Source organism: Panthera uncia (assembly GCF_023721935.1).
Source record: "Panthera uncia isolate 11264 chromosome C1 unlocalized genomic scaffold, Puncia_PCG_1.0 HiC_scaffold_4, whole genome shotgun sequence".
NCBI classification, from domain to species: Eukaryota; Metazoa; Chordata; class Mammalia; order Carnivora; family Felidae; genus Panthera; species Panthera uncia.
In genome coordinates this window covers 27,470,039-27,496,217 of record NW_026057585.1, presented here as the reverse complement: position 1 = coordinate 27,496,217, position 26,179 = coordinate 27,470,039, and the positions used below count along the sequence as shown (strand labels likewise).

General features: G+C 36.6%; 1 protein-coding gene across 12 annotated transcripts in view; it reads right to left on the bottom strand.

Annotated features, from left to right (window-relative positions):
- Positions 1-26,179, bottom strand: part of EVI5 (ecotropic viral integration site 5) — a 239,107-nt gene that overhangs the window by 126,331 nt on the left and 86,597 nt on the right. For 10 of the 12 annotated variants that reach the window (XM_049618441.1, XM_049618442.1, XM_049618439.1 and 7 more), the window contains 5 exons: positions 21,172-21,297; positions 19,673-19,816; positions 17,990-18,079; positions 17,784-17,881; positions 1,096-1,180 (listed from right to left, as the gene is read on the bottom strand). In XM_049618441.1, coding sequence (XP_049474398.1) covers positions 1,096-1,180; positions 17,784-17,881; positions 17,990-18,079; positions 19,673-19,816; positions 21,172-21,297 — 543 coding nt within the window. The remainder of the gene's footprint in view (positions 1-1,095; positions 1,181-17,783; positions 17,882-17,989; positions 18,080-19,672; positions 19,817-21,171; positions 21,298-26,179) is intronic. The other 2 variants (XM_049618443.1, XM_049618447.1) reach the window with 1 other exon arrangement.

The following is a 26,179-nucleotide window of genomic DNA, read 5'->3' as shown; positions in this document are numbered from 1 at the left end:
GATGAGAAAGAGGTCACAAAGAAAAATAGGAGCGGTTGTCCCCAAAGAGGCTTTTGAGTAGGACCATGGTCAAGAAAGAATGCCAATTTAATAGGGCCCATTCCCTTAATTGTAAAAACGGCCTGTGGAATGTGAGTAATGAAGTGGTATTTTATAGCAAAGGTGAATTAAGACATGGCTAATTAAGTATAAGTAAGGTAATTAATCATCTAATGCTTTGCCAGGTCTAAATCAAAACTCAGACACATTAAGAGTTAAAAAAAAAAAAAAAAAAAGGTGGGGACACTCAAAACTTATTTTATTTGCATGTGCGTGTGTGTGTTAAGGGGGAGAATATAGACAGATAAGAAATTGGATCAGTAAGTCACTGATTCCTTCATTAACTCATGCTTCTTACTCATTATCCCCATCCTAAAATATCAGCATAAAGCCAATACAACTATCCTTAACTCCCAGCTCAAACAAAGCCAAAGATCCTCAGCTTAAGAATTTCTAGCCTAAAGGGGGTACAAATAAGAATTTTAAGGTATATACAGGATTATATATCCCTTAAGTTGGCAATCTACCTATTTCTGTGGAGAGTTCAAAAGTATAACCTTGGCTTACGGATGAGAAATTTCAATTAGCCCAAGTTTCCCGCAGCTCTAAGGCAGCCATAATTAGTTCTGGTGCAACGAGTTTGATCTACCTTAGACTACACTGCTGTTAATCTATGCATGTTATGGAATAACTTCTCTGCAATTTTTTAAAATATGCTTAAATGGAGTGATCGTTATCTTCCCCACAGAAGTATTTTCTCCTGGTGGCCCATCAACAAATCTGGAAATAAAGCTGCTCTCACACTAGAATGAAAACCCCTTGTTACATTATTCTGGTTTTTGAAAGGTTCATTTTTAACTATAATCTAGTGGGATGGTAAATCAATTTACCAGTAAGTCAATATAAACATTATTGCTAAATTTGCTACAGAAAATAAATATATCAAATATATCAACATTATATATATATATATATATATATATATATATATATATATATACATACACACACACATACATATAAAACAACTGACTTCAATAAATTTATGTTTCGTACTTTTAAAAGTCCTGAGATGCTTACTTTAATTTCAACTTGCTCTTCCATTTCTTTAGTTTTTATTGTAGTATATTCCTTTTCAAGCCTATGAAGGAAAAAAAACAAATAAAGGTATGTTTTCACTCCCATATAGTTACTAAATTAAAAGGTTTTAAACCACATACTAACACAAAATATAACTCACTAGGTTCTCCCAACTTGTAACTTGATACACTTCATTTTAGAAAAATCATCTGAATAGTTACATGGATTCCTACCAAAAAAGTTACTTTACAAATAACAAAAAATGAGACCCACACAAAAATGAACTTTAGAAAGTGATATATACAATGCACCAAAGAAGTGAGTTTACAGATTATATTCTAAACTGAACAATCCTAAACTTATTAAAAGAACTGTCAGTCGTCCTCAAATTAAAATATACTGGTAGAGTTCAATTGGAATTTAACCAAAACAAGTACAAAAAGTGACTGTAAAAAACTTATAATGGGGAAAACGAACAACTCTTCTTAACAAAAGGATTCGTAAACATATAAAGAATAAGGTGAATATAAAAATCACCACTAGAATTTCACAGCAACCCTCACAGGCAAGAAAAATCAATGGACACTAAAATTAGTGGGTAAAAGTTCAAGCATAGACTCGAAGTATCTCTCTCAGAATATTTAGAAATGACAAGGGGAAAAACAGTAAATTTGTAGTATAGTATCCTAGTAGACAGCACCTAAACTAACTGATTAAGGTTAACCCCACCAATGATACATACTGACATCTTGCACCCTGTTAAGATGTATCAAGAACAGTACCTCACCTCTATGATATCCTTCCAAAGAATGCATATCCTCAATCTAATCAAGAGAAATCATCAAACAAACCAAAACCAACAAACCACTGAACACCTCACTTCAGAAGTATCAAGGTCATGAGGGGCACCTGGGTGGATCAGCCAGTTAAGTGTCCAAAATAAGCTCAGGTCATGATCTCACAGTTCGTGAGTTCAAGCCCCATGTCAGACTCTGTGCTGATAGCTCAGAGCCTGGAACTTGCTTCGGATTCTGTGTCCCTCTCTCTCTGCCCCTCCCCTGCTTGTGCTGTTTCTCTCTCAAAAACAAAACATTTGGGGCACCTAGGTGGCTGGGTTGGTTAAGTATCCAACTTCGGTTCAGGTCATAATCTCATGGTCCATGAGGTCGACCCCACAATGGGCTCTGTGCTAACACCTCAGAGCTTGGAGCCTGCTTCAGATTCTGTATCTCCCTCTCTGTCTGCCCCTCTCCCATTTGCACTCTCTCTCTCTCAAAAATAAACATTAAAAAAAAATGTTTTTAAGTATCAAAGTCACAAAAGATAAAGACTGAAGAAGTATCACTAATTGTAGGAGAGTAAGAAAAAACAAACACTAGAACAAACAATCCTAAAATTTTTATAGAACCACAAAAGACCCCGAATAGCCAACACAATCAGAAAAAAGAAAACCAAAGCTGGAGGCATCACAATCCCAGACCTCAAGCTGTATTACAAAGCTGTAATCATCAAGACAGTACGGTACTGGCACAAGAACAGACACTCAGATCAATGGAACAGAACAGAGAACCCAGAAATGGACCCACAAACATATGGCCAACTAATCTTGGACAAAGCAGGAAAGAATATCCAATGGAATAAAGACAGTCTCTTCAGCAAGCTGTGATGGGAAAACTGGACAGTGACATGTAGAAGTTTGAAACTGGACCACTTTCTTACACCATACACAAAAATAAACTCAAAATGGATGAAAGACCTAATAATGTAAGACAGGAAGCCATCAAAATCCTTGAGGAGAAAGCAGGCAAAAACCTCTTTGACCACAGCAACAGCAACTTCTTACTCAACACGTCTCCAGAGGCAAGGGAAACAAAAGCAAAAATTAACTACTTGGACCTCATCAAAATAAAAAGCTTCTGCACAGCGAAGGAAACTATCAGCAGAACTAAAAGGCAACTGACAGAATGGGAGAAGATATCTGCAAACGACATATCAGATAAAGGGTTAGTATCCAAAATCTATAAATAACTTATTAAACTCAACACCAAAAAAAGCAAAGAATCCAGTGAAATGGGCAGAAGACATGAATAGACACTTCTACAAAGAAGACATCCAGATGGCCAACCAACATGAAAAAATGCTCAACTTCACTCATCATCCGGGATATACAAAGCAAAACCACAAGGAGATACCACCTTACACCTGTCAGAATGGCTAACATTAACAACTGAGGCAACAACAGATCTTGGCGAGGATGTGGATAAAGAGGATCTCTTTTGCACTGCTGGTGGGAATGCAAACTGATGCGGCCACTCTGGAAAAGTCTGGAGGTTCCTCAAAAAACTAAAACTAGAACTACCTTACGACACAGCAATTGTATTTATCCATGGGATACAGGTGTGCTGTCTCAAAGGGACACATGCACCCCAATGTTTAAAGCAACACTATCAACAATAGCCAAAGTATGGAAAGAGCCCAAATGTCCATCGAAGGATGAATGGATAAAGAAGATGTGGTATATGTATACAATGGAGTATTACTCGGCAGTTAAAAAGAATGAAATCTTGCCATTTGCAACTACATGGATGGAACTGGAGAGTATTATGCTAAGTGAAATTAGAGAAAGACAAATATCATGACTTCACTCATATGAGGACTTTACGATACAAAACAGATGAACATATGGGAAGGGAAGCAAAAATCATATAAAAACAGGGAGGGGGACAAAACTTAAGAGACTCTTAAATATAGCAAACAGAGGGTTGCTGGAGGGGTTGTGGGAGGACAAATGGGCTAAATGGGGAAGGAGCATTAAGGAATCTACTCCTGAAATCATATTGCACCATATGCTAACTAACTTGGATGTAAATTTAAAAATTATTAACTAAAAAAAAAAAAGAAAAATAACAAGCAAATGCAGTGTACTATTTTTGCAGCTCTGCTCTAAGTGTAAAATTATCTTTACAAGATGTATAGGCCATACAAAAATTACTCCAAGTTACTCTTAGGTCTTACTGTGGACCAAAAATGTTAATAACAAATTTAACCACTAGGCGCTGAGTGGCTCAGGTGGTTGAGAATCCTACTCTTCCTTTCAGCCAAGGTCATGATCTCACGGTTTGTGAGTCTGAGCCCTACATTGAGCTCTGCATGGACACTGCAGAGCCTGCTTAGAATTCTCTCTCGGCCTCTACCCTCCTCACATTCTCTCTCTCAAAATAAACAAATAAACTTAAAAAAAAAATTTTTTAATAAAAAAATAAAAAGTAACAAGTATAACTACTCCTAATACTAACAAGACCAGGCCCCCAAAAACTTATAACTGCTGTCAAAAATCAAATTCTCCCTCAAAGAATAAAAACCTATTATTTACTATAAAGTCTCAATTAACTGATAACTTTTTTTTTACTGTGATAAAATACACATAGCAAAATTTATCATCTTAACCATTTTTAATATACAGTTCAGTGATATTTAATATATTTATAATGTGCAACCAACACCACCATCATGTCCGTAGTTCTTTTTTTTTTCATCTTATGAAACTGAAACTCTATACCCTTGAAACAATAAAATCCCATTCCTCCCTCTCACTAGGTCCTGGCAAAACCATTTTACATTCTGTCTCTATAAATTTGAAAACAGTAAGTATATCATATAAATGGAATCACACAGTATTTGTCCTATTGTGACTAGCTTATTTTACCTAGCATAATGTCCCCAAGTTTCATCTATATTATACCTGTGTTGAGAAACTTTTTATGTGCTTATTGATCATTTGTATTTCTTCTTTGGAGAAATGCCTACTCAAGACTTTTGCCAATTTTGAATCCAGTTGTTTTTTGCTTCTGAGGTTTAGGGGTTCTCTATACATTGTCGATATTAGTCGCTCATCAGACACATGATTTGCAAATATCTTCTCTCATTCTGTAGGTTGCCTTGTTAGTCTAGTGAGAGTGTCTTGGGATGTGCAAAATGTTTTAGTTTTCTCAAAGGTCAATTTGTTTATCTTTTCTTTTGTTGCCCGAGACTTTGCTGTCAAATCCAAGAAGTCATTGTCAAATGTAATTCTAAGCTTTTGTCCAATGTTTTCATCTAAGAGTTTTATAGTTTCAATTCTTACATTTAAATCTTTGATCCATTTTGACTTTTTAAATTTTTTTAAATGTTTATTTATCTTTGAGAAAGAGGGAGAGACAGAACGCAAACAGGGTAGGGGAACAGAGAGGGAGACATGAATCCAAAGCAGGCTCTAGGTTCAGCGCTGTCAGCACACAGCCCAACACAGGGTTCAAACTCACAAACTGCAAAATCACAACCCAAGCAAAAGTCGGATGCTTAACCAACTGAGCTTAACCCAGGCACCACAATCCATTTTGACATATTTTGTGTATGTTGTTAAATAAGGGTCCAACTTTATTCTTTTGCATGTGGATATCCAGTTTTCCCAGTATCATTTGCTGAAGACACAGTCCTTTCCCTAGGGAATGGTTTTAGCACCTTTGTCAAAAATCATTTGATCATATATGTGAGGGGCTATTTCTTGGAGCTCTTTGGTCTATACATCTGTCTTTATTTCAGTACCCTGTTTTGATTATGATAGCTTGGTAGTAAGCTTGGAAATCAGGAAGCATGAGCCCTCAAGCTTTGTAGTCCTTTTTAAGATGGTTTTAGCTATTTGGGTTCTTTCAGTTTATTTATGAATTTTATGATGGAGTTTTCTATTTCTGCAAAAATATCATTGGGATTTTGAGAGGGACTGCACTGACTCTGTAGGTCACGTTGGGTAATACTGATGTGTTAACAATATTAAGTCTTCTAATCAATGAACATAGAATATGCTTCCATTTATTTATGTTCTCTTTCAGAAACATTCTGCTAGTTTTCATTGTACACGTCTTTCACTTCCTTGGTTAATTCTTAAATATTTTAGTCTTGGGAAAAAAAGAAAAGAGGGAAACAAACCACAAAAGACTCTTAATGATAGAGAACAAACTCGGGGTTGACAGAGGGAGGTGCATGGGAGATGTGCTAGATGGGTGATAGGTACTAAGGAAGGCATTTGTGATCAGCTCTGGGTGTTGTATCTAAGTGATGAATTACTGAATTCTACTCCTGAAACCATAATTGCACTGAATGTTAACTAAAATATAAATTTCTTTAAAAAGGATGAAAGAAATATTTTATGATTTTTGATGCTATTGCAAATGGAATAATTTTCTTAATTTCCTTCTAAGTTGTTCACTGCTAATGTACAGAAATGCAACTAATTTTGTTTACTGCTAGTTAGTTGCATTTGTTTATCAGCTCTGGGTTTTTTTGTTTTGGTAGAAGAGTTTTTCTATATATAAGATCATGTTGTCTGTCAACAGATAATTTTACTTTTTCCTTTCCAATTTGGATGACTATTTCTTTTCCCCTTTATTTCTTCTGCTACTTCCAATACTATGTTTAACAGAAATTGCAGTATCAAGGATCCTTGCCTTGTTCTTGATCTTAGGAGAAAAACTTCTAGTCTTTCACCACTGAGTATGATGTTTGCTGTGGGTTTTTCATATATGGGAATGGCTTTTATTTTGTTGAGGTAGTTGCCTTGTATTCCTACTCTGTTATGTGTTTCTATCATGGTAGGATGTTGAGTTTTGTCAAAAACTACACTGATAAATTTTTGTACGTTGAACTATCCTTGCATTCCAGGAATAAAACCCATGTGACAGTGGTGTATAGTCCTTTTAGTATGTTGCTGAATTTGGTTTATTCAGTATTTTGTTGAGGACTTTTACATCAATGTTTACAAGGAATATTTACCCATAGTTTTCTTTTCATGTAGTACCTTTATCTGGTTTTGTTATCAGGGTAATGCTGACCTCATAAAATGAGTTAGGAGGTATTCCCTCCTATTTTTTGAAAAAGTTTGAAAATATGTTAGTCCTTCTTTAAATGTGTAGTAGGGGCGCCTGTGTGGCTCAGTCAGTTAAGCGTCCAATTTCAACTCAGGTCATGATCTTGCAGTTCGTGGGTTCAAGCCCCATGTTGGGCTCTGTGCTGACAGCTCATAGCCTGGAGCCTGCTTTGGATTCATGTCTACCTCTCTCTCTGCTCCTCCCCCAATGTGCTCTGTCTCTCCCTCAAAAGTAAAATAACGTTTAAAAAAAAAAAAAAAAAAAAAAAACGTGTAGAATTCACCAGTTAAGCCAACAGGGTTTTCTTGTCCAAAGACTTTTGATTGCTGATTCAATTACCTTACTAGTTATAGATCTACTCAGATTTTCCATTTCTTTCTGATTTAGTCTTTGTGCATGCGTGTGTGTGTATTAGTCATAATCACTTTTTAAGATATTTTAAAAATTTTTTTAAATTTTTAACTCCAGTGTAGTTAACATACAGCATCATATTAGTTTTAGGTAGACAATATCTACTCTTAAATTATATAGAAAACAGGATTTGGAATTACAAACAAAAATTACAGTAATACTAGCTTTTAGACTAGTAATTGTTCTTTTTTAAAGTATTAGCCTCTTAAATCATGTAGAAAACAAGTAGTACTAATCCACTGTTACAATAACAGCTTTTATAATTGCCCATGTGTTTACATTAACTGAGATCTTTATTTCTTGATACAACTTTGATTTACTGTCTAGTGTTCTTTACTTTCACACTGCAGGAATGAGCATTTCTTGCAAGGCAGGTCAATTGGTAATGAGCTCCCTCTGGCTTTGTCTGAAAACGTCTTGATTTTTCGTCACTTTTGAGGGATGGTTTTGCCAGATATAGGATTCTTGGTTGACAGGTTTTTTATTTTTTTCTTTTACCACTTTGACTACATTGGCCCATTATCTTTTTGGCCTCAAAAGTTTATGATGAGAACTCTGCCTGCAGTCTTATTGACAAACCCTTGTATGTGGTGATTGGCTTCTCTTGTGCTTTCAAAATTTTCCCTTTTGCAAATGTGATTATGATGTGTCTCAGTGTGGGTCTCTTTGACTTCACTTTACTTGGAGTTCTTGAACCTTCTTAGATGTTTATATCCATGTCTTTCAAAAAATCTGGGAAATTTCCAGCCATTCTATCTTCAAATATTCTCTCTGCCCCTTTCTCTCTCTCTTCTTCTGGGACTCCCACAATGTGTATGTTGGTACCCTTCATGATTTCCCACAGGCCTCCTATGCTCTGTTCACTTTTCTTTGATCTTTTATCTTTTTGTTCCTCAGATACAGTAATTTCCAATATTCTACCTTCAAGTTCACTTATGCTTCTGCCTGCTCAAATCTGCCTCTCAATCACTCTTTTTCATTTTAGTTCTTGGACCTTTCAGATCTAGAGGGGGTTTTTTTTGGTTTGTTTGTTTCTTTTTAGGTCTTCTATCTCTTTATTGACATTTCCATTTTGTTCACACATCTTTTTCTTGGTTTTCCCCACATCTAACTTCAGTTTTTTAAGCATCTTTTAAAATCTCTGTCTACTGCATCTGCCATCAAGTCTTTCAGATATAGTTTCTATTTATAGCTGACCCTTGAATAACATGAGGATCAGAAGTGCTGTCACCTTGCGCAGTTAAAAATCTATGTGTAACTTCTGACTCTGCAAAAACTTTACTAGTGTTGACTGGAACCGTTCCTGACAGCATAATGAACATATATTTTGTATATATACATATATTATAATCTTACAATGAAGGTAGCTGCAGAAAAGAAAATGTTATTAAGAAAACTGTAAGAGAAAATACATTTTCAGTACTGTATTGCATTTATCAAAAACAATCTGCATGTAAGTCAATGAGCACAGTTCAAACCCGTGTTGTTAAAGGGTCAACTTCTCCTCCCCTCCCCCACCTTTGGCCATACTTTCTCTTTTTTTCATATGCCTTGTGATTTTTGTTAAAAACTAGATATTAGAATCTAGTAATGTGGTAACTCTGGAAATCACATTCTCTCCCTCTCCCCAGAGTTTGCTATTTCTCATTATTGGTTTTGTCCTTTTGACTGTTATAGGCTGTCTTTTTGCTAATGATCAACCTGAGCTGTAAAGTGTCCTAAGACCTTTCTGAGCCTTTGCCTGAGCACACACAATCACTTTGTAATTTCCCCCATATATGCAGTTGTTTTTCGGTGTCCTAGTCTTTCCTGTCTGCTCCCAAAAGGGGAAAAAAAGAAAAAAAAAGGGAAGAGAAGGGACAGCCCTTTAAATCTCTTGGCTGCAATTTCAGCTGGAGGAAGAGAAGACTTGCAACAATGGAAAGCAGTGTAACAACAATGGGGAGAGGTATAACACCAATGACTGCTCACTTCCTTGTACCTGTGATCAGAAACAGCACAGCAACCAGCAATCAGAACACACAGATCCCTAGTATCTGGAAGACAAGGTCATTTTTGTCCACCCTGGTTCCCCCAAGTTGCATGCAGGTGCTCCAGGAATAGAAACACAGCTGCATGCCATGTGGCTGAAGGGTGGAAGATGATACCAAGGGTGTTAATGTGCTGAAAGTTGAAAGTGACCAAACTGAGCACAATTCACCATCCAACCCTTCCCCTAGAAGTCACAAACCTTCAATAAACCCCAGAGTTCCAAATCAGTTATATCAGATTCTGCCACTGCAACTGTTGTCTAAATGGGAGACAGATTCCTGGTGTTTTCTATACTTCACCTTCCCACGATCCTCTGTCCACAGTGACATTTTAATGTAGGTGGTTATGCCCATTTTGAGGCTTAGGAAGGTTGGAAAACTTGCCTAAGGTCATACTCTTGACTGCTACACTACCATGCCTCTTATTCTGGTATATCTAAAAGAATTTGATATCCAAAAGAATTCATAAAAAAGACTCTCAAGAGGTGCAAAAAGCTTTGATCAATGGCTTCACCGTTGAAGTAAGTTCACAGTTTTCACAAGTGCCTATTTTTAAGTGGGTATTTTGTTATATGTCAAGTGATAAATGTTATCGTTATTCACTCACGCTACTAAAACAAAACATTAGGAGTCATCATTTAACCCCAACACAGTCACCAAGCATGTTCAATTCAACCTCCTCAACAATGCTCTAAAATACATTGTTCTAACTTCATCTGCATGGAGAGTGTTTTTTAATAAACTTTATTTTTGAGAAGAGTTTTAGATTTACAACATAATTGAGAAGAATATATAGTTCCCATATACCCTGTCCCCAGTTTCTCCTATGTTTAACATCTTACATTAATATAGTACATTTATAACAATTAATGAACTAATATTGATACACTGTTAACTAAAGTCAATACCATATTCAGATTTCTAAGTCTGTCTAATGTCCTTTTCCTATTCTAAGATCCCATTCAGGGTACCACAGTATATTTAGTTATCATGTCTTCTTTGGCTCCTCTTGGCTATGACAATTTTTCCGATTTTCCATGTTTTTGATGACCTTGATAATTTGAGGAGTACTGGTTGGGCATTTTGTAGAATATTCCTTAATTGGGATTTGTCTCAATTTTGTTCACGATTATATTGGGATTATGGGTTTGGAGCAAGAACACCACAGAAGTCAGTCCCATTTTCATCATATCATATCAAGGGTACAAACTATCACCAGGATATCACTGTTGATTTTGACCTTGATCAGTTGGTCAAGGTGTGCTTATAAGATGTCTACAAAGATACTTTAAAGTAGCTACAGAACTACTTTATTCCCCTTTTCCTGGCAGCATTTTTAGGCCTTCATAATAGCTTGCCTAAACTACTACAGGAACCTCGTAACTGTTCTCTCTACTGCCAGTTTCATAATTCAATATTTTCTGTACACTATTACCAGGATGACATTTTTAAAATGTTGATTTGGATCATGCAACGCCCAGAGCTAAACTGCTTCAGTGTCTATCCATTACATTCAGGTTACATTTCAAAGCTTACTAAAAGTAACCAGGGCTCTTGGGAGAAATTACTTGTTCCTGTGCAGGAGCAGGTAAGGCACAAGAGGAGTCTAGAGAGTTTTTTCTGTCTTAAATAAGGATATTCTCAAAGAATCATGGGAATATGTTTCACTGGACAAAGCAGAGACAATTTGAGAGTGATGGATTATAATTCACCAAATAAAAAAAGAGCCTACAAATTCACACTTATATAAATAAATGAATTAATATATTAGAGAGAAGAAGCTCTTTCTTACAGTATAATGCCAATTAATAAAGCAGGAATGAGGGAGTGAGAAAATCATAAGGGAAGGCTTGGTAAAGAACAGGAAGTTATATCATCTCAAAGCATCTGGATGCAAATACTTAGTAATAAAAGGCAAAGTAATAACTTCATAGTAGTGAAATCTGGCAAACATCACCTTAACCCAATGATTAGAGATAACATCAATTTTGAGACAAACGAGTATCATATGTCCATCGCACAGTTAATTGAGAAGACATATCATTGGTATACCTGCCAAAAATGTACAATCTGAATGTAATCATGAGGAAATGTCAGAAAATTCCAAACTGGGATTTTCCACAAAATAACTAGCTTGTACTCTTCAAATATATCAAGGCCAAGAAATACAAAGAGTAGAGGGACTGTTTCAGATTAAAGGAGACTGATGTGACACAACAACTAATGCAATACATGATTGTGGAGTACTTAGAATGGATCCAGGACCCGGGAGGTAAGAAAGGGGTAGGGAGTGGACAGGAGAGAGGGTTGGGAGGGCTTGGAAGGGGAAACAGTTATAAAGAATATTATTGAGGCAAGTGATAAAACTTGAACATGCATGGGGAATTATGTAATAGTACTGTATCTATGATAATTTCTTTTGATTAACTATTAGGTTCTGCTAAAAAAAAAAAAAAGAAAGAAAGAAAGAAATCCTTGTTCTTAGGATGTACACATTCATTCACGTATTTAAGAAAAACAGCACAGTATCTCAACTTACTTTCAAATGGATCCCCCTAAAAACAGGTATGGATTTTCTAACGTTTATTTATTTTTGAGACAGAGAGAGACAGAGCATGAACAGGGGAGGGGCAGAGAGAGAGGGAGACACAGAATCCGAAACAGGCTCCAGGTTCTGAGCTGTCAGCACAAAGCCCGATGCGGGGCTCGAACTCACGGACCGTGAGATCATGACCTGAGCCGAAGTCGGATGCTTAACTGACCGAGCCACCCAGGTGCCCCAGGTATGGATTTTCTTACATACACATGTATTATTTTAACTTTTTAAAAAGTTTAAAAGTATGCCAAAAAAATTTTAACAACCAAAATCAAAGCGTAAGAATGACTGCTTCCAACTTTTTTGTCTTAAAGAACCTCTGAGCCTTTGTACATATTATCTACCTAAAATGCCCTCCTTCTCTTCACCTGGAGAACCCCTACCTACTCTTTACACAGCAGAAAGAGTGAAATTTTAAAATAATTTCTAATTATCCTCTAATGGCTTCCCCTCAAAACATAAGTCTGGTCTCTGAGGAGGCCAACATGTCCAACAGAACTTTACAACAAATGTTCTAGATACGTGCCATCCAATATGGTAACAACTAGCCAAATGTAAGTAAGTAATGAGCACTTGAAATGTAGCTAATCTAACTGATGAATTAAATCCTTATTATAATTCAAATAGCCACATGTAAGTAGTAATTACCTTATACCCTTCCTTATACAATAGCCCAGGTTTACTTTTTTACTCTAATTTATTGTAAAAATGGCTTGCATACAACACCCAGTGCTCATCCCAACAAGTGCCCTCCTCAATGCCCATCATCCATTCCCCCCCCCCTCCACACCCCTCATCAACCCTCAGTTTGTTCTCTGTATATAAGAGTCTCTTGTGGTTTGTCTCCCTCCCTCTCTGTTTGTAACTATTTTTTCCCCTTCCCTTCCCCCATCGTCTTCTGTCAAGTTTCTCAAGATCCACATATGAGTGAAAACATGGTATCTGTCCTTCCCTGGACTGACTTATTTCAATTAGCATAATACCCTCCATTCCGTCCACATTGCTGCAAATGGCATGATTTCATTCTTTCTCGTTGCCAAGTAGTATTCCATTGTATATGTAGAGAGGTCCTAAAGGTGCGGTGATGAGAGAATTACAAAGCAGGGAGCTAAGACTCTCCAGGAGCTGAAGCATCGGTCCCCTGGATCAAGCCTCTTTTATTTTTGCAAATTGTTAACAGCAAGCACATACAACATACTATTCGGCATCTTGACAGGTCATGCACTTACAATGTATTCCATACTGCATGGTCATGAGTACATCTGGTGCCAACAAAACATTCTTATCCCAGACCTGGTATCCATATGGTGTCCTTCTGGAAAGAACGTGCAGTCCCAGCGGCTTTCTGCCTGGGAATGAAACTGTTTTCAGTTCCTTGCTGCTCCGTCCCTTTCCTTAAAGATGGTGCCTCCAGCTTCTTGTTTTCCAACAGTATATATAAATCACATCTTCATAATGCATTCATCAGTTGATGACATTTAGGCTCTTTCCATAATTTGGCCATTGTTGAAAGTGCTGCTATAAACATTGGGCTACATGTGTCCCTATGCATCAGCACTCCTGTATCCCTTGGGTAAATTCCCAGTGTGCTATTGCTGGGTCGTAGGGTAGTTCTATTTTTAATTTTTTGAGGAACCTCCATACTGTTTTCCAGAGCAGCTACACCAGTTTGCATTCCCACCAACAGTGCAAGAGGGTTCCCCTTTCTCCACATCCTCGCCAGCATCTGTAGTTTCCTGAGTTGTTCATTTTAGCCACTCTGATCAGTGTGAGGTGGTATCTCAGTGTGGCTTTGAGTTGTATTTCCTGATGATGCAAGACGTTGAGCATCTTTTCACATGTCTTTGGGCCATCTGGATGTCTTCTTTGGAAAAGTGTCTATTCATGTCTTCTGCCCATTTCTTCACTGGATTATTTGTTTTCTGGGTGTTGAGCTTGGTAAGTTCTTTATAGATTTTGGATACTAACCCTTTATCTGATATGTCATTTGCAAATATCTTTTCCCATTCTGTTGGTTGCCTTTTAGTTTTGTTGATTGTTTCCTTTGCAGTGCAGAGGCTTTTTATCTTGATGAGGTCCAAGTAGTTCATTTTTGCTTTTGTTTCCCTTGCCTCCGGAGACGTGCTGAGTAAGAAGTTGCTGCGGCCAAAATCAAAGAGGTTTTTGCCTGCTTTCTCCTCGAGGATTTTGATGGCTTCCTGTCTTACATTATTAGATCTTTCATCCATTTTGAGTTTATTTTCGTGAATGGTGTAAGAAAGTGGTCCAGGTTCATTCTTCTGCATGTTGCTGTCCAGTTTTTCCAGCACCACTTGAAGAGACTGTCTTTATTCCATTGGATATTCTCTCCTGCTTTGTCAAAGATTAGTTGGCCATACATTTGTGGGTCCAAATCTGGGGTCTCTATTCTATTCCATTGGTCTGTGTGTCTGTTTTTGTGCCAATACCATACTGTCTTGATGATTACAGCTTTGTAGTAGAGGCTAAAGACTGGGATTGTGATGCCTCCCACTCTGGTTCTTCAATATTACTTTGGCTATTCAGGGTCTTTTGTGGTTCCATACAAATTTTACGATTGTTTGTTCTAGCTTTGAGAAGAATGCTGGTGCAATTTTGATTGGGATTGCCCTGAATGTATAGATTGCCTTGGGTAGTATTGACACTTCAACAATATTTATTCTTCCAATCCATGAGCATGGAATATTTTTCCATTTCTTTGTGTCTTCTCCAATTTCCTTCATAAATTTTCTATAGTTTTCAGCATACAGATCTTTTATATCTTTGGTTAGGTTTATTCCCAGATATTTTATGGTTCTTGGTGCAACTATAAATGGGATCAGTTTCTTTATTTCTCTCTCTGTTGCTTCATTATTGGTGTATAAAAATGCAACCGATTTCTGTACATTGATTTTGTACCCTGCGACTTTGCTGAATTCATGTATCAGTTCTTTTGGTGGAGTCTTTTGGGTTTTCCATGCAGAGTATCATGTTGTCTGCCAAATGTGAAAGTTTGACTTCTTTGCCAATTTTGATGCCGTTTATTTCATTTTGTTGTCTGACTGCTAATGCTAGGACTTCCAACACTATGTTAAACAACAGTGGTGAGAGTGGAAATCCCATCCCTACAACAGCCCAGGTTTAAGTACCCTTTGCTCCCTACTATGTGCTGGACTTCATTAGCCAACACACTCCTATTTGCCTGTGCTACAGTTACACTGGCTTTTTGCTGTTCCTTAATTATATCAATTACATCCTGGCCTCAGTCGTTATATTTACTGTTCTTTCAGCGTGGAATACAATCTCATGGTTCCCTCTCTTACTTCTCTCAAGTGTCAGCTCAAATGGTACCTTATCAGTCTATATATCCTATCCATGTTCTACCTAAAATAGCACCCCATCACACTATGCCCTTCATCCTGCTTTATATATTGAATATTGAAGGAGTGAAATGTCATGATTTCTATTATTTACTTACCAATAAAATAGAATTTTATCTACTAGGAAAGTAGATGAAATAAATGACAAAATATTAATGTTCAATCACTATATTGTACACTTGAAACTAAAGTAACATCATGTGTTAACTATATTAGAATTAAAATTTTTTAAGAGGTCAATATTAACTCTTCAAGCTAGATGATAATTTCTTTACTATTATTTCTTTATTATTCCAGTGTCTCTTTCTGTATTTTTGAAAATTATCCCAATTGAAAAAAAAGGCAAATGAAATATGATCTAGAGCTAATGAGCAAACTATTCTTTCCTTCACAATTAAGCTTCATAAAAGGAGAGTGAAATGCTATGTTGAGGTAGGTTGTATTTTGTTGCTTTTAAGTCAGAACTCAAAAATACCTTTGTACATTGAAGAATTAAACAGAAAGAGGGGATGAAGATAAAATGAGAAACAACTAGTGGAGCAAGGACCTGGAAGAGATGGAAATGACATCATGAATTAGCACTGTAAAGGAAAAGAAATACTATATTCTAAAAAGGAAGAAAAGAAACATGGCTAACTCTGCAAGCTGCAAGTTACAGGAGAAAAAAACTTCAGGGAGTTTGAAAATGATGGCTGATGAATTAACAAGTAAAATAATCTGAAGAGCAGATGTGGCAAAATGGGGAAAGAATCTGGGGAAAATGGTAAAATCTGAAATAACTGCCAGGGTAATGGGAGAATTCATCAAGGACAACACAAAAACATACTTAGAGTGGCAATGCAGATAGAACTTAATGCCAGCAATCTGTTTATGCAATTTTCTCCAACACTTGGCTACATGAATACATGTACAAAACATCAGAGGAGCTATACTTATTCAGACCAGAGGAAGGCTATTAAACATCAGAATAGAGATCTTAAAGTGGAACAGAGACATCATATGAGGAAGGGAGTGAATGAAGTAGAGGGTCAGAGATTAATAAGTAAATAGAATAACTAAAATTTCAGAAATGGGATTATACTGGTCACAAATAAAATCTACAAGAAGAATCAGTTATCCTGTAATATATAATTAAAGTAAAATAAATTTTCTTTTTGGCTAGTGTGATTTAAATGTGGTTCTACCAGGGCACCTGTGTGCCTCAGTCAGTTCAGTGTCTGACTCTTGGTTTCAGCTGAGATCATAATCTCACAGTTCATGATTTCCAGCCCTGACTCAGGCCCTGCACCGATAGACAGACTCACTCTCTCTCTCTCTCTCTCTCTCTCTCTCTCTCTCAAAATAAATAAATAAACTTAAATAAATAAATAAAGGTAAATTATAATAAATAAATGAACGAATGAATGAATGAATGAATGTGGTTTTACCAAGATCTAGAAGTTAACATGGCTCCTAAAGGTTTTTTTCAATTACAGAGCAGAATAGCTTTTTGATCAATAATGTGTCAAGATGATGGTGTAATATGATTTAGAAATTTCACAAGTAACGTATTAATAATAGTGAAAGTTCATAAATTGTAGCTTGTTTTTATGATTTAGAGCTAATTTTAATAACATAATTCTCACTCATATTCTAATATACTTCCTGGGGTAGAAACACCCATGGGAGTTATATCATACACATGAAACTAATTTCATGCTACAGCAGGGAAGGTATTGAGAATTGCTAGCATAGAGTACTGCTAGCATTTTAAAGCATCCTGTACAATAGAAACTAGTGTCAGGAATGGTAATTATGGTCTCCAGCTTCGATTTATTTAAACACTAGAAGCTAGAGGATTAAGAGTTGTCATTCTTAGTACTTTTACCATATTTCAAAAATTAACCTTTGTGAGCCAAGACTGCTTACACCTTGAATTTCTATTAAATATGTATCAAGAAAAGTTTCATTCAAAAAGAATACACAATACAACTTCAATTCTCAATCTATACTTCATACCTATCTTATTGGCTAGGCTAATCCTGAACTTAAGTGACACTTTGGGGTCGAGAGGAAAAGAGTGTCAGTGAAGCGGATCACACCATAAAAGTGGTTTTCAAAGTAACAAAGTTTCACACGTATAAACTTACCAGGTTCCTAATTCCAGTCAATGTGGAATGGGAAAGGGGAGAAGTATGAAATTCCAACATTAGATTTATGTTATCCAATACCACCAAACAAAATACTACATTTCTATAAACTGAAGAGGAAAATGGCACTCATCACTGGACTCTTTGATGTTTCTATTTAATTTCCTATATGCTCCAACAAACCTCCATAACTAAAAACCAAAATATAAAATACTTACTTTTTCATTTTTTTTGAGTTATATTTGACTTGGTAAGCTGCCTGGATTAATTTGTCTGGGCCACCATCAAACTGATGTGGAATGACCTTCTGAAAGTGCTAAAAAGACACATTAAAAGAAAAACATAAGAACTACTTAGTGCTGTTTCTTGTTAACTAATTAACAGTAAAATCTAAAGACACTCAAGAAATCATGAACTGACTTACCTGTAACATCCCTTCCATGTCAAGTTGCATCAGTTCTGCCTGATTCATTTGAAGAAGTGCCAATCCTACTCGAAATACTATTTCTAAACCCTGTGGAAACACATTTCATAAAGTCAAACTTCTCTTACTATTCCATTGACAAAAACTAATCATTCAAAAAAATATTAAGGTAAACATTTAGGGATCTACACTAGAAACTGACAAACATCTCTGCAAAAAGTCAGATAGCAAATATTTTAGACTTTGTGGGCCATGTGGTCACTGTCACAAATACTCAACTCTGCCACCACAGCCCAAAAGCAGACAAAGACAACACAACAAAAGGGCATGGCTATGTTCCAAGAAAACTTTTTACAAAAATAAGTGAAGGAACGAATTTGACACTTGAACCAGGATGATTAGTACATAAATCAGTTTGCTGACTCCAAACTAAATTAATTTAATTAGGTAATATAACCTGATCATCCCAAGATGTAGTTAATAACAACTAACATTGGGTTTAAGATGTTGTATTTATTTATTTTTAACTTAATTTAATTCACTAAGGTGGGACTTGAATTCACCACCCTGAGATCAAGAGTCACATGCTCTACCAGCTGAGCCAGCCAGTCACCCCTGATTAAGATGTTATTAATTATTATTAATAACACTTTAAAGTGCTTGCTACCATTTATCACTTAACCTTACTTCCTACCTTCTCACCCAAAATACAGAATAAAAGATAAAGGATGACTCTACATGACCATGACAATTAGAAGAACTACCTGCAAAATATTCATAGAATAGAAGAAACTTAATTATGCTCATTACTTCTTGCTCTTTGGGTAACAGATGCACTGCAATAATATTAACTGTAAGGCAAATTTCACCTTTCACTAATTCTCACTGAATCAGTAAGAATGGATTCACCTCCTGAATCAATCAGGAAGCAATACAGACGTCTGATTAAGAGTGTGGGCCCCAGGGTGCCTGGGTGGCTCAATCAGTTGAGCATCTGACTCTTGATTTTGGCTCAGGTCATAATCCCAGGATCATGAGATCGAGACCTGTGTTGGGCTCCACGCTGAGCATGACACCTACTTAAGGTTCTTTCTCTGTCAGGGGCGCCTGGGTGGCTCAGTTGGTTAAGTATCCGACTTGATTTCAGCTTGGGTCATGCAGTTTGTAGGTTCAAGCCCTGAGTCAGGCTCTGTCAGTGAGAAGCCTGCTTGGGATTCTCCCTCTCCTCTCTCTCTGTGCTTCCCCTGCTCGCTCTTTCTCACTCTCTCAAAATAAATAAACTTTAAAAAAAAAAGATTCTCTCTCCCCTTCTGCTCCTCTCCCTAAGTTCATACTCACAATTGCTCTTAAAAAAAAAAAAAAAAGAAACAAACAAACAAAATCCCAAAAGAGTGTGGGCTCCAGATTTTGACTGCCTGCATTTAAATGCAGGCACTACACCACTTAGGTGCTGTATCCACAGACAAGATACTTAACTTTCCTCTAAGTCTCAGCTTCCTCATCTATCATTTATTAAATGGGGGAAACTAACAAGTACTTGGTAGGTATTTTACAGGTTTAAAGGAGAGCATCCTTATAAGTAGTTAACCATGGAACACATGAGTGTCCTATATTGTTCTCCTCATTGCCCTGCTCTAATGATTAAATCCATGATTCCTTCATTCAGTCTGCCCACTAGCTTACCTCAGACATAAAGATATCAAATATCCTTGTTGCAATTGGTAATGGAAAAGTCGTAAGAAAGATAGTCAGAAACCAGGATGATGCATACATTGAGGTATGAAAACTCTGAGACTGAAAATGTACAAAGAGCTCTGGAAGATGCTCCTAAAGAAAAGAAAGGAATTAATTAAGACACAGTAAAATTCAGCATTTTAAACCAGAGTATTGTGTGTATACTAATAGCCTATTTCAAAGATTAGATCAGGCATCACTTAGAAAAGTTAAGATGTAGAAATTGATACATTCAGGAAAGTGGTTACTATCTGGGAAAGGAAGAAGGGGAAAAGGATGTGCAGGCAGAATTTAGGCTGTATCTAGAACATTTACTAATAAAAATAACAATTAAAACAAATAAATAAAACTTTAATATTTATTTAATCATGTTGGTAGGAACACAGCTGTCTGATATTTTCTGTACTTTTCTAAAACAGTAGTAATTCCAAAAAAATTTTTAAAGAAAAGAAATGCTACCTTGAAATACTTTCTGGTGCTATCTACCATTGATCACCCATCCTTACCTTCCTACCTTTTCACCCAAAATACAGATGCTTCCTCAATTCTAGTAATTCAAAACATAAATGACACATTAACTGAAAATAAACCAAGAGAAATTAAGGTTGGTTAAAAACATTATTTCAGAAAGAAAAATTTATTTAAGATTCATCTCAATTCCCATTTTATCTTATCTTTAAAATGTGCCAACACTTTGCATATCTCCTGCAGGTAAGGCAGCCAGGGAAAAGCAGACTCATAAAAGGGCTTTCATGTCTGCTGAATCCTGAACCTATATTCTTAAGTTCTGCATATCTAATTGAAATTTAAGTCAATGAGAATACTTACACCATAATATTACAGGACAATATTACAGTAAACTAAAAATATATATATAAATTAACTCTAGAAGGGTAAAATATTTCAAAAATATTTTTCACTTGATTTTGATTCCTCTCCTCCCCTTCTCTACACCCTCACACAGTCACTACACTCTGAGTCTTAAACTAGCAACATAAAAGCATTATTTTAAGAAAATATTACAGGCTAGCAAAAAAAGCGAGATAAAAAGGGAAAGGCAGGAGAGAGGACTGAAAGAACAGACAAGCCTCAAAAGAAGTGAACTGATGTCAGTGTCATGTCATGAGCTCTTGTGAGAGCAAAGTCTCTATAACAATAATAGGATACAATAGGGCATAAAAAGGAAACTCATGCATTTAGGCAATGTGGTTGCGATATATTTGGCATAAATGCTTCAAGTCTGAATATGAAAACTGCAGTCAAGTTCCAGACTGTGCTCTACCAGCAGATAGCATCTAACTGATGTGTTAACCAACCAACAATCATGGGATTAAAACACTGACTTTTCAATTGCTAAAATGCTTTTAACATTGAATTTACTTGTCATTCAAACCAAGAAGACAAAAATACAAAGGCAATATGCCTTTTCGTTAACACTACAATTTTACCTGTATCATGCATTCAAACTGGTACATACATAGGCCCAATTCTGCCATACTTGGCTTAAAAAGTTCACGAAGTCTATAATCTTGCATTAATTTAACAAATACACAGAAAGCTTCTTCTTCTGGCATCTACAATATAAGGGGGAAAAGCAACACAGGTTAATGTTTTGTAATACACAAAAAAGCTAAATGCTTATTTAAACTAAGAACCCATCCAAGTATAAAGATGGTTTTGAATGTCCATGTGTTACAATGTTAAGAACACTGGACTAGGTATCAAAAGATTCTAATCTCCCATTCTCAGAATGAGAGGTTAAACAAATTTAACAACCTTTGAGACTAACTGCCTCACTTGCCTAATTAATGAATTCTATCAACCAATATTCCTTTAGAGTCAGATAGTTCTGTTCTCCTGGATATATACCAGTGAAAAAAATAAATACTCTACCCTCATGGAACCTGAACCTTTTAGTTGAAGAAGAAAGACAATATGTGCAATAAATCAATTAATATATATGCCAGATGGTGATGAGTGCTATGGAAATAAAATACAGTAGGGTCACAGGAAATGCTGGGGAGATACACTGCTATTTATGTAGGCAGATCAGGCAAAGTCCCTTGAAAAGGGAGCATTTGAGCAGAATACTGAAAAAACTAAGGGAGCAATTGAGGAAAAGAACAATCCTAGGAGTATAAGGCCTCAGAGTAGAATCACAAGTGGCATGCTCAAGGAACAGCAAATAGACCACTAAATCAGGAGTAATTCTGCAAGTGGTGGTTAGCTTATGGAAGAGAAATACACGGAACCAAATTACAGAAGGTTTTAGAGACCACTGTAAGGATTTGGACTTTTACCTTACATGAGATGGGAAGACTTTCAATGGTCCTAAGCAGAAATTATATGATACAGTAAGTGTTTAACAAAAAAAAAAAAAAAAAAACTTGTAAAATATATTTTCAAAGGATCTGTAAAGTAACGTTTAAAGGTAACAGTTTCATATTTTATTCTTACTAACAACTGTCTCACATTTTATGTGAAACGCACAAGAAAAATATTTTACCCAAAACTCACAAGAAAAGCTATATCAAATAAGATATGAATATAAGAACTCTTTAAAGAGCTACACAGATATTCAGAATATTTTCTAATTTTCTACTGCTCATTTATTCACATTATACTAATGTGTTTTAAAAGAAACCTTGGGGAGCCTGGGTGGCTCAGTCAGTTAAGCATCCAACCTCGGCTCAGGTCATGATCTCATGGTTTTTGAGTTCAAGCTCCACATTGGGCTCTCTGCTGACAGCTCTGAGCCTGGAGCCTGCTTCAGATTCTCTGTCTCCCCCCTGCTCACTCGCTCTCTCTCTCTCAAAAATAAACATTAAAAAAATTTTTTTAAATAAAAATAAATAGTAAATAAAATAAAATAAACCTCAAAGGATCTCTAGGCATTCTTACTAACAACTGTTTCTAATAACTTTTTTTCCTGGCCTTAACACAGCCTTGGACAGAAGTCAAATGTTACTCTTAGTAAAACCTATACTTCCTTCCTTCCTCCCAACACATACAGCAACAATTCTGCCTTGAAGACCATCCTTATCAATTCCACAAGCCCTATAGCCCCACTGATTTATGTTAATCACCATAAGAAGCCACACAACCTGGAACTCTCATCCCATGTGGTTCTACTGTTCCCCAAATTTAACCCCATGTCCAGCCTTCCCTAAACCTTTTCCACAGCACTTTCTGGAACTTATAACCTGCCATCAACAAAATATGCTACCTAGATCCTCAATCTCTTTACTAAATGGTCTTTCACCTTCTTCCTCCAACTGAAACTTGGCTCCCCTAAGGGGGCTGTTTTCTCTACTATAGTACTGAAAGCAACCAGGGAGTAAAGGTCTATTTCTCTTCCTGGAACTCACTGACTCATTGCCATTGCATTACCTCCCCCTTCTCTCTGAAACAGATACTGTGGATATTACCTATTACTCTTCTTTTTTGTAATATCTACAAACCTCTAGGTCACTCACCTGAACTTTACTCATTTTCATGAGGATTAATTCCCTGGCCTAGCAGATCTTACTTAGCCTTCCTTTCTTCCAATGATCTTAACTCAGGTTCTAGAGCCACACAGCTTATGGTTCAAATTCCACTTAGCTACATGACCTTAAGCAAATTATTTAATCTCTCTGTTGCTCAGTTTCAACATTGGTCAAATGAGTAAAATAACAGCACTTATTTCACAGGGTTGCAATGAAGATTAATAGAGTTATATGACCTTGCAAGCCTATCACTCATTTATATCACACTACCTTTTTTCTGTTCCCAACTCTCGTGTGTTCTTTGCTGCCTATACCCTGTTATATTTATTCAGTCACTTAAATCCACAATAACTTTTGCCTGTCTCTCTCAGTAATAATTCCAACTGCAAAACTCTACCCTTGGATAAATCAAACTCTAGAAGTACATCTAGGCAACGGAGAGTGGTTGGGTAAAAACAAAAGACTTTACCATGCTGGCTGATCTCACTCTGAATTCAGAACCACTAATGTCAGTGGATCTTTAATGTTTCTGGTATGCTTTATTTCACTAATTTAATCACTCTCAATCTATGAGGCCACCATTTCAAGCTTTCTTCTCTATCCTCAAGCTTTCACGGCCTCCTTCCCACTCAACTAATCTAATGACCTTATTTCGTACTTAAATTTTTTAAAAATTAGAAGCAATATAAAGAGAATTTTCCCATTCTCACACTATCATAAATATCATCCTACCTGCATCTGCATCCATTTTATAGCCTCTTGTCTCTCTCTTCCATTGGCCTGAACCTTTACCACAATTCTGGTCTCATATTTCCAACTGCCCACTTACATTTCCACTTGGACGTCTGATAGACATCTCAAACCACTCCTAATTTCCTACTCTGCCATTCCTTGCCCAAACTTCCACTCAAAATCCATATGTGTCATCACTGTCTCCTTTCCTTTTACTCCACATCCAATCTATCAGTAACTCCTGCTGGCTCTATATTAAGATTATTTCAAGAACCAACCACTTTCGACCAAAGACACCTAATCCAAACCACAATCAAAAGAGTATTCCATTGTCTTTCATGAAAAACTCTAAAAGCCTCCTCATGGGTCACTCTGCTGCCTCCTCGGGCTTCCTTCCCAACAATCTATTCCCTATACAGCATGGAACTGCCCGAGTGTTCTTTTCAAGGCTTGAATTAGAACATTTCAGGGGCGCCTGGGTGGCGCAGTCGGTTAAGCGTCCGACTTCAGCCAGGTCACGATCTCGCGGTCCGTGAGTTCGAGCCCCACGTCAGGCTCTGGGCTGATGGCTCGGAGCCTGGAGCCTGTTTCCGATTCTGTGTCTCCCTCTCTCTCTGCCCCTCCCCCGTTCATGCTCTGTCTCTCTCTGTCCCAAAAATAAATAAAAAAATGTTGAAAAAAGAACATTTCACTCCACTGCTCAAAATACTCTAGTGGTTTTCCATATCCTCAGTAAAAGTCAAAATCCTTACAAGGTCCTACATGACATGACCCCTTACTACTTTTCTCATCTCTTCTCCCACCACTACCTTCCCCTTTCCATTCCACCCCTACCACCCCTCATTCTACTGACAGTGGCAATGAATAAATTTTTTGTCTTATAAGGATTTCTGCTCAGGGCACCTGGGTGGCTCAGGAAGTTAAGCATCCAACTTCAGCTCAGGTCATGATCTCACGATTTGTGGGTTGAAGCCCTGCATCAGGCTCTGCACTGACAGCTCAGAGCCTGGAGCCTGCTTCAGATTATGTGTCTCCCTCTCTCTTTGCCCCTCCCCCACTCATGCTCTGTCTCTGTCTCTCTCTCAAAAATAAAATAAATATAAAAATAATTTCTTCTCTTCTGAAATATTACAGGTTTCATTCCCTCTCTCCTCCACAAAAGCACTAATGTGGGAAATGCCAATTTTTTAAGTAAGTTGAAGTAATCAAATAAAAGACCAAAGGGGAAAAAATAAAATCACTGGGTCCTCCTCAAAAAAACTGAAAACAATGCTTTCAAAATGAAAAAGTGTAACACTGAGTAAAATATAAATATGAAGAACAATCACCTAGTTGTTTTACAGCCACTCCTTTCTATTAGAAATCTGTGCACACAAATCTTGGAGCAATTGCACTGCTACATACCTTTTCTGTGACACGGACTCAATAAGAATCCATGCCTTTTGCAAAGGTCTACTGGGGACACTATCTACCTAATTTTGTTGGAGTATTAAGACATACACAAAACGTATCCAGCACTTTTAGCTATTTTAAAACAACATGTACTAATTAAGCTAACTTTACAAAATTTTTCCTCAAACACTGAGTTATGTTGCCAAGCTAACATGTGGGAGGCAATATAGCATAGGGTATAAGAGAATTAAGTTTTAGAAACAAAGAGAGGGGAGATTCAAAGGAATCTGGCTGTACCACTCTTTCTAGCTTATGGCCCTGGGCTAGAAAATTATTGTTATGGTAATGTATTAGCTGCCATTGACAATAAAAGATAAATAAATTAATCAATAAATGAAAGTATCACTACCAGCACTGCCTACAGTGTCTTGGAGGAAAATGTGGTGGCCCCTTGAGATTCCTATAGCCCTAGGTCTACTGTTAAGAGATTCGTAACTCAAGAAAAAACTGCCCTTTAAATACTCAACAGAAATGACTACTGAAAGGTTATTCTGGAACTAATATGAATGCAAAAGGAATAGAATTATGAAAAAAAAATCACTCGATTTATAATAAGAATGCTTGAGTTCAATAGTAAAAAGCCTACCAATATTAATCAACTACAAATTAAGAAAAAATCACTATTGTGCAAAACCTCAACATTAACAAAACTAGTTTTGTTTTCATTATTTACAATCTAATATCACCTAGAAATGGACAGTTATCATGCAACAGTTGGCATGATATATTATAAAACAAAGTAAATATCAGTCACTCTTATTATAAATCAGTTTCTGTGACATGA